This window comes from Leptonychotes weddellii, chromosome 6 (assembly GCF_054177405.1).
Source record: "Leptonychotes weddellii isolate Sample4059 chromosome 6, ASM5417740v2, whole genome shotgun sequence".
In the NCBI taxonomy this organism is placed as follows: Eukaryota; Metazoa; Chordata; class Mammalia; order Carnivora; family Phocidae; genus Leptonychotes; species Leptonychotes weddellii.
Window position 1 is genome coordinate 82,221,945 of NC_138374.1, and position 9,502 is coordinate 82,231,446.

Genomic DNA, 9,502 nt, shown 5'->3' on the forward strand with positions numbered 1-9,502 from the left:
ACGATCGCGAAAATTAGGGTTCAGAGTCGTGATTACAAGTCAAACTTTGAGAATTAAAAGTTGAGAACTTCTGAGCTCTCCCAGCAACAAAAAGGATGCGTATAGCCAATCTTGAACAATCAAATGCCTGCTAATTTGATTGCCTAGAATTCCAGTCATTAGCCAAGCAATCTTCCAAATTAAGACATCCGGTCTCCTTCAATCTTCCACTTACACCAGAACACAGAAGAATAGATCTGACCCATCAACTTAGGATAAAATTACCCATGAAAATGGCTTGGGGTGTATGGAGGAGTAGCTAGTCATACAGCGTTATTAGGAAGAACCCAGGCTGCCACTTGGAAGTTCTGTAGATTCACGGATTGCTAGGGAATTACCTTAACATTCTTGATCTAGGTTGTAGAAAATGGGTCACATTTTAGAAATGTGCATTAGTACCTCAAAGGACTGAAAGCCAAAATGTTTGCACATTTCCATTTGAGTGAGTTGAGGCATCCTAATAATCTCACAAGCTCCGGATAGAACTGATATTAAAAATAAAGATGCCACATACAATACATACTTAGGATCTATGCAGTACGTAATCATAATTAAAATAACGCGCACAAGGTTCTCAGTTCATATAATTTATTGCAGTTAGCACACAGTTTAAAAATTCACCAACACACCAATAGTACAAAACTAAACAGCATTATAAGTTATTCCCCCCTCAGGAAAATAAAACATACTATGATTGTCAAAGCTAGATGTCAGTCTAAGTTTTAGAACAAAGGAAGAATGTGAAACTAATAAAAGGAAAAAGCAATCACTCACAATGACCACAAAAAGAAAATCCAAAAGAAAGTCCGTTTTCTCAGACATTGATTGTCTCCTCTAAATTAATAAAAATTATTTTAACATAAACTGTATTTAAAAAAACTAGAAACTCTTCAAGTAACTAAAGATAATGCTCCAAGGCCATTTTCACAGCTTTTTTTTGTTTGTTTGTTTGCTTTAAATGCCATTACAGCCAAATTAACACACATTTGACCAAATATTTCCAAAACAGTCCAGCAACACACAATGGAGTTTTCCATTCAGTATCTTAAGCACAAAAATAGGCTATGTTTACAGTAGTTAAGGCGATCAAATTTTAAACAAAAGCAATTAAAAAAAAAAAGGGAAAAACAGCAAACGTTTTCCATGCTACTCCCATAGACCTTATTTGTAAGTGCAAGACAGGAAAACAAACACTGTGCAAAATGCTTTTGCCCTGCGTGCTGGTCATTAAAACCACACTGGGCTGCAGCCTCCTCTGCCCCATACACATAGTCTACTAACCCCCTTCCCCACCTTCCCCACGTCAATCAAGGCAGTCCAGTCCTTTCAGCCCGGGGCTTTTTCAGTCTATAGAATCTTTTCATGAGTTGGGGGTGGGGGGAGTGGGGGAAGGATGAAGGAGGGGAGGGAGGGAGGGAGCGAGGGGAGGGTAAGGGAGAAGGGAAGAAAAAGAGAAGGGGAGCCCCCCCCCAAAAAAAAGAAAGAAAGAAAGAAAGAAGAGAGAGAATGACCTATTGTCAATTTGTGCAGTAGTTATTCTAAAAATGCTCAACTGGGCAAATGTGTACACCTAAACTTTTGAGCCTGCATGGGTTTTGTGCAATTAGAAGTTTGTTATAAATGCACACTGCACACATGCAAATCTTTAAGCCGTTTGTAAACATTTATATTTTCCTTGTTATGTAGCAAAGTTATCAATTTGCAGCTTAAGTTTTTATTCAGCTTAACAGTTTCAACTTAAAGACAGTGGGAGAGTCAATTTAAATTATATAAAATAAAAATAAAAACAGTGCATTTACGTTCTTCATAACACCAGTTTTTTCCCCAAACGGTGCTATTTTTTTTCTAAGGAAATTAAATAATTTTAAACTCACTCGTTAAAGTTATACAATGCAAACAAAGACAAAAAATATATTGAAACTCATGCATTTCTGTAGCGTTAATATTTACTTTTCAAGACTCAACTAAGAGCATCAACACAACCTGTCAAGTTCTTTGACACCCCCCCCAGCCCGTGTAATCAGTTACAGTATACAAGAACAGTAATTCACATTTTTCAACACACAGTTCAACACTGCTGAAGCTGCAATATCCTTTTTCATCCCAAGCAAACCTTCACAAAGACAGCGTCCCAGTGATCCCAGTGTACTTTCAGAATTTCTCTCATTGGGAACCGTCAGAAAACCAGAAGTTGCCACAGAAAGTTTTAAGTCAACTGCTTGTTTAAAAATAGATAATCCAGCATTTCAGAAATTTTCCATTTGGGTCTAAAAGCATTCAGGTTTCCAACAGCCAGAAAAGATTCATGCAATTTTGTGACATATAAAGAGGCTAATAAAACTGGAGGGAATTTCTACTCTGAAAAAGGAAAAGAAACAAAAACAAAAAAACAAAACAAAAAACAAAACAGAAACACAAAACCAAAACAAAGTGGGAGAGAGAGAGAGAGAGAGAGAGAGATAGAGAGAGAGAGAGAGAGCGCTCAGAAGACAATGCAGTGTCGACAGAATTAAGCCCTGTGAAAGCATCTTGTGATAGGACGAGTTGTTTCAAAGGTTCTTATTGGCTTACTTCCCCTACCCCCTCGAAAGAAAAAGCCCTCTCTAGTCTCCGACTTGCTCCAAAGTCTCTTTTACCAGAATGCTAAATTAGTGAGAGTCTCATGCTACTCTAAAGTGCAAAACCGAGTTAACACCCCGACGGTTTAGTTCCAGGAAACAAGGCTGCTTTTAGACCGTACCACAACTAGATAGAGATCTATGTATATCTATGTATATATATATATTATTTATATATATATATATCTATAAAATTATTTCCAGAGTTCTTGCGAGCTATCTTCTAAGGTCCAGTCTCTGACAGTGGGCAAGCTCAGGGCTTCGCTTTTGACAGACAAGGAGTTCACCAACTCACAGTGGAACTTGCGGATGTGTCTGTACAGGTCCCCCGACTGCGTGAACCTGCGCTCGCACCACTTGCAGGCGTGCGGCTTCTCGCGCGTGTGCACCACGGCGTGGCGGCTCAGGTTGTGCGAGTACTGGAAGCTCTTGCCGCACTGCGTGCACGTGTAGGGCTTCTCGCCCGAGTGGGTCCTCTCGTGACGCTTGAGCGTGTACATGCACGAGAAAGTCTTGCCGCACAGCGAGCAGGTGGGCACGTTGACGTCGGCGGCCGGCTTGCTGCGCAGCCCGTCCTGCTCGCGGAAGTGCGTGCTCAGGTGGATCTGCAGGATGTGCGGGCTGGGGAAGACCTTGTTGCACAGCGGGCACATGAAGATCTGGCCGGCCGGGCTCAGGATGTTGGACACATAGGGCAGCAGGCTGCTCTCCATGCCGCCCTCCACCGGGCCGCGCTCGGCGTCCGGGGTCATCATCTCGTCGTCGCTGGCTTTGTCCTCGCGCTCGAGCTCCCGCAATACCGAGTCCTCCCGCAGCGGAGCCAGGTGCGCCGGCTCGTACTGTACCCTGGCGTTAGTGCTCACACTCTCTTTCACAGCGCTATGTTCCATGTCATAGTCATTAGTGCCAACATCGCTCTCCTCACAGGAAGCCTCTTTCTCCACCTTCACCTGCACCAGGTTGCTTCTCAGCACGTCCTGTGAAGAGAAATAAGAGCTGTTCAGATTTTCAACTCCCGAAAGGCTGGACTTGACAGACAGGTCCAGCACACAGTCAACATCTGCCGAATCCCTCACGGAGGTGACAGACCTCTGGGACAAAGACTCTGTCGAGCTGCAGGGGCTGGCTACTGTTTTTCCAGCTGCTGTGGCGTGTGGCTCGGCCTCCCCGCCAGCCGGGGGGAGGCCCGCGGAGTCGGAGGGCAGGCGCATCCACATGTTCCCAGGCTCGGCCGCCAGGTCCCTTTTGCTGGGCAGGAGGTTCAGTTTCTCGTCTTCGCCCTCGTCTTCGTCACTGGGCAGATCGCCTGCCATGCGGCTGCTGCCGTCGGAGAGGCTCTCGACTTTGTCCGAGCAGCTCGAGGCGTCTTCCTCCTTCTTGGTGCTGTCTGCCTCTGTGGTGGCTTTCTCTTTCAGCTTCTTTTTGCAGACTTTGACAATGTCATACATGTGGAGATAACTGGCAGCTGCTAGCACGTCCTCAATGGGCAAGTCTTTGAACTGGAGTTTCCCTTCATACATGAATTCAAGCAGGAGAGCGAAAGCTGGGGCTGTAACAATGTCGCTGTTCAGATGAACAATGTCTCTTTTGTCCAGCTGGTCCTTGTAAAAGAGGTGGAAATACATGCTGCACGAAGCCAGTACAGCTCGGTGCGCGCGGAACTGGGCATCTCCCACCAGCACAGTGCAGTCACAAAGGAAGCCCTGATGCCTCTGCTCGCTCAGACACTGCAGCAGATGCCTACTGTGGTCTGGAAACTCCATACTGTCTTCATAACCTGCGGAGAGAGACACCTCGTGAGAGCCCACTCAGGAAGAACTTTTCCAGAGCTCTAGTCCTCCAGTCCCCGCGCACACACACACACACACACACACAAAACGATAGTGACAGTGATTCGGCTCGGGTCGCCGAGGTACCCGTCCCTGCATTTTAATCAGGCGTATGACCCAGGGACTACCAGATCACTCGCACAAAACCTAAATGCGACAAGAAAAAAAAAGTGCACTCTCCAAACTTCCTTGCCCCCAGCCAAACGGTCCCTGATGCATCTCCACCTTTCTGGAACTTTCAGTGAAGTTTCAAAAGCCTTCACTTCATGCGGTCCCTTCCTGAGAAGAAGAATTTAGCTCTCTTTCAGAAGAAGTGAACCTACTCATCAAATTATGTCCTACAAAACCTACAAAACAGCTTTAATTTCAAAGGGAACAGCTCATAGAATGAACAAAGGAAAGTCCCAAATACATTCTGGAAGATTCAGAAAACTTGTTCAACCGTCCTTTTTATTTTATTACTTTTGATACATGACTGCACTTAGAAAGCACAATTTTAATACACACACACACACACACACACACACACACACACACACACACACGGGCTGAATCGAGGGGGGAAAAAATGAAATCGCATAATTAGCCCAGAAATTAGCAAACAACTCACTTTTAAAGTCAGAGTGTTACAACAACAAAAGCCCTGTGTATAAAAACAGATGTTAATGCCTTAGGATTTGCAGGTATGGCACACATGTACGAGATCAGAAAGAACTACACCAACAGATGGAAAAGATCATCTTTACTATGAACAAATCCAAATATTTTTTAAATGAATTGAGAAAAAAAATAGTAATATTTCTTTGTAAAATCTGTACATCCAGAATATCAGGAACCAGAAGGGCTTCACTTAACTCTGAAAATTCTCATCTAAACTTTGATCCGTTGAAAAGCAAATGAATTCCATACCAAAATTATTTCAAACTTTTAAACGAAGGCGTATCGTATTCAAAAGCTTTACAGGTTCAACATCCGCCCCCCGCCCCAAAAGCCTTACTAGAAAAAGAGAAACTATTTTTTTTTCTGACTCTGCCTTACCTCATGCAACAGAAAATACTTTGTTTCAATAAAACTTGATATATTTTGTTTTCCCACTAGCTTCTATTCTTTCAAATATGCATCGCTGCCCTTGTTTTCTGGTGAAGGAGGGTGAGACTGACCGAGAGGAAAGGCGAAGATGTACAAAGGGTCAAAATTCAACTGCAAAACTCAACTCCTTAAAAAAAAAAAAAAAATCAAGAAAACCCGACTTCCCCTTTCCTGTGACCAGAAGCAAGGTTCCACACCAAGCAGCTCAGAGAGTGCACTGGGGAACGGATACATAGCAACTTAATATTCCAGAAATTACCTCCCTGCTTTTTCCCCACTTTGCCCAAGATGGACTAAAACTTTCATCCTAGCCCCCAAATACCTTCCGCACGATGCCACCGCTAGAATAAACCAAGATTTACAATACAATCACTTTAAGTGCCCCACAGCTAACATCAATCCTAATCCTTGAGAGGGCTAAAAATAAAGATTGGAGGGCAGCTCACAAGGTAGCCGTGATCAAATTAGGAGGCTGAGAGGACAGAGAGGGACAGAGAAGGAAGCTTATAAACATCTGATCCAGCTGACTGTGGCCATATGGCAGCTGCTGCCCAGATAAAGAGATTAAGAACAGAGGAGTGCGATTACAGCTGTCTGGCCAATTCAGGCAGCTCAAATCTACAAGTTCTAAATTAGTCGCTAACACAAAAACTCCTGCAAATAATTATTGTTATGCTGAAATAAAAGCTCTCTTAAATATATATTTGAAAGAGAAATGAGGAAACCAGTCAAACTATTCTCCTGAGGACAAAAGTTTTTTTTTTCCCCCATTTTAAAAAACCTTCGGTTTCAAAAGCACTACAGCTGTATGTTTCAGGAGTGCTGCTGAATGTTTTGAAGAATAAAGTTTCACAGTGGAATTAATTACACAACAATCTAGCTTCTTAACCAGAATAATCTTCTCATATAAGTTTGAATGCTGGATTCCAGACAGTTTACTATTTCTCTCCCCCCTCCACCCCAAAAGCAAAAGGAATCTAAATAGCAGTGAACAACCACAAGAAGCATTTTAATCCAAAGTGATCTCAAAAAGCAACATTTCAAAGCCTTTCTTAACATTTCAAAACTTGAAATATTTCTGTGTATTGAAGTTATTTACTTGCCTGAGCAAAAGGGATAAAAATTAAAACTAAACAAGCCCAAGACTTTCAACTCCAATAAGATGTTCATTTCATACTCAGTTTCATATATTATTCCTAAACTGGGTTAGAAAAGTAATGTGATTTTTTTTAATTAAATAAACAAAACACCACAACAGAAATAGGCTCAATCTAATCTCCTGCTACTCCTACCTTTAGGACACATAAACCTGATTAAGTCCTTTCCTCTGAGTCTCGCTGGCTCCAGGTCTGTTACATCGGTGGAAAAAAAGCAGACTAAGAGAGACAGATGCAAAGTGGAGATGATGTTAGAGAGGAATAAGATACCTTCTCCAGCACAGATCCGCACACACTAACTCCCTGTCTGTGTGTTAGAATAAAAGGCTGAGGGATGGCAGGCTGTCAGCTGCTCTGACATCATGTTCAGATGGAAATGCTACCTCCAGCTGTGCTCCCTTTAATGCCATATGCTACTCCTCTACACTCCTGCCACCAGCTCTTTCTTAGGAGAACTTTTCTCTTCTGTTAGTATAAACAAAATACTTCAAAGTCTCCCTTTTTTTCCAAACTTTCTAACAGAAAGAAATGGAAAAACTCAGCATATGGAGTTCTACTGTATTTATGGAATAGCAACACTTCTGTCTCAAGTTGGTGGACTGGCTTACACACTGACAGCACACTCAAGCCACGGCGCTATTCAGGAAATCCACATTCACTTTTATTCAACTCCAGCGTTCAGTTTCAAAGGCAGCTTAGGGATATTTTTAAACCAACCCAATTGACATCTCCAGGCCCATTTCAATATTCTCATGGTACTTTTTTTTTTTTTCCCTGCCGAGATAATGGCATACGTGTCTCCAAATGCTGGAAGAGGAAGCAGAACTATTACTCCAGCCCGATTCACCTTATGATTTCGCTCGTTTTAACTGCTCATTTCCTACTACCTTCTCAATAAAATTTCTCACATTGCCAGTTAATGCAAATTCCAACTCTCAGCATCAACAAGGTGAAACTGCACTTTCTGAAATCCTGGAAAGTACTTCAGTTCAACGAGACGAATTAATAAACTGAAACAACCTGCTACAGCCACTTACAATGAACGCTGCACCTGCGTATCTGATCGGACTCTCCGCTCAGAAAAAGCAGAACTCTGTCTTCCCCTCGATCTGTGTCCCATAACAATCTTTTTTTGGGTCACTCTGTAATGTTTCACGATCACAGGAAAACCTTTCAGCTTTCAGTAAGGGGGGGGGGGCATGTCTAGCAAGTTTGAGAACTTTTTAGCTCGACTTTGTGGGTCTTTCCTAATGGCTGATGAAATCGTCCAGGAACCTGGGCTGGGCTGACCGGTGCCCTGCAAGGTGCTGCGACATCTGTGAATGTCAAATACATCTCCACAGACTCTGGGGAGGGTGAGGCGCACAAAAGGCCTGAGGCACGAGTGTCGCAGCCCTGGTGAGCACCACTCCGTCCTCATCAGGAAACCGCGGCAGAGTTAAAGAGTAACAAAAACCAACGTCTCTGTCCTGTCCTCGTCGCTTTGCCAAAGTCACAAACCTAACTTTCTCTAACTTCGCGGTGAATGACATAATGACGAACGCCTATTCTAGGAGGCACTCTCCGGAGCTACATTCCTTCTCAGCCACACAACCTATTCTCCACAAATGCCCTCGCCCCATTCCAATATATCAGACATTAATCACCCCATTTACCCAGTGGGGTGGGGGGTGAGTGACAGTTTAATGAGTCCCAAGCACCGCAATGGGCCAGCGACTCCCACCTCACAAATCAACCCCTTCACAGTCTTGCTACCGCGGGGTCCAGAGAGGGTTTGCGAGGTTGGGTTATTTTTTCCAAGGGGTGGGGGCGAGGGTGCGGAGTGGGGCGGGGGGGGAGAAGAAATGCAAATCTCCACCTATTTCACCGTGCATAAAACACACGGGGAAAGAGGAAGGTTAAACCACAGGGAAGGAGGTGGAGGGCGGAGAGCCGGTGCAGCAGGAAAACACCTCAAACAGCAGACGAGAAAACAGACTCGGGTCACGGCAACAACAAAAGAAAAGTCGTAAGAAGCAGCCCGCGGGAGGAGGGTGGCTGCTACCGCCTCCCCAACGCCGCGGCGCGCGAGCCCCCGGGGCCTCCCGGCAACTGCACCAGTCCGGGAGGGGCCCCTCCCCCCGCCGGCCCCCTCCCCCCCGCCCGGGCGCCACTGCAGCTGCACCGGTCCCCGGAGCCGCGGCCGTCCCGGGCGCCGCTGCAGCTGCGGCGGCTCCCAAGCCCCCTCCCCCAGCCCGCCGCCCTCCGCACCCGGGAGGCGCCGCCGCAGCTGCACCGGCCGGGAGCCCGCCCCGCGCCGCAGCTGCACCGGCCGCGGGGGGGGGGCCGGGGGGGGAGCGGGTTGGGGGGGCGCGGCGCGGAGCCGGCGAGCCCGCACCCCGCCCGACCCCGCAGCTGCGGCGGCCCCGTCCCCGCGCCCGGCCTCCCGCAGCTGCGCCGCCCCCCGCCGCCCCAACCGCTCCAAGCACACAAACTAACTCCACTCGCGGGGGCGCCCCCGGCCCGGCCCGCCCTCCGCCCGTCCGGGCCCGCCGGCCGGGGCCGCACAGCTGGCGCCCCCCGCCCGCCAGGGGGGCCGGGCGCGGAGGGGACGCCGGGTCAGGGGCCGGGGCCGGCGCCGGGACTCACACGGAGCGGCCCTAAGTCACCGCGTCCCCGCCGCCGCCGCCGCCGCCGCCGCGTCCTCCGCCTCCTCCTCCTCCTCCTCCCGGCCGCCGCCGCCGCCGCCGCCGGACTTGGTGGGCTTCCTCCTCCTCTTGCCCCCCTCCCT

General features: G+C 46.9%; 1 protein-coding gene across 4 annotated transcripts; it reads right to left on the bottom strand.

Moving 5' to 3' along the window:
- Positions 1-610: 610 nt before the first annotated feature.
- ZBTB18 (zinc finger and BTB domain containing 18) lies at positions 611-9,502 on the bottom strand. 4 transcript variants are annotated; one of them, XM_081824487.1, is made up of 3 exons: positions 6,868-6,996; positions 3,747-4,434; positions 3,369-3,634 (listed from the first exon to the last, which is right to left on the bottom strand). In XM_081824487.1, exons 1-3 carry the CDS (start codon positions 6,878-6,880, stop codon positions 3,625-3,627), a joined length of 711 nt encoding a protein of 236 aa, XP_081680613.1. In that variant the 5' UTR covers positions 6,881-6,996; the 3' UTR covers positions 3,369-3,624. The 4 variants fall into 4 exon arrangements, with proteins under 4 accessions (XP_081680612.1, XP_030875980.1, XP_006749069.1 ...); XM_081824486.1 differs by lacking the exon at positions 6,868-6,996 and adding an exon at positions 9,361-9,502 and having other exon boundaries at positions 611-4,434; XM_031020120.2 differs by lacking the exon at positions 6,868-6,996 and adding an exon at positions 7,003-8,801 and having other exon boundaries at positions 611-4,434.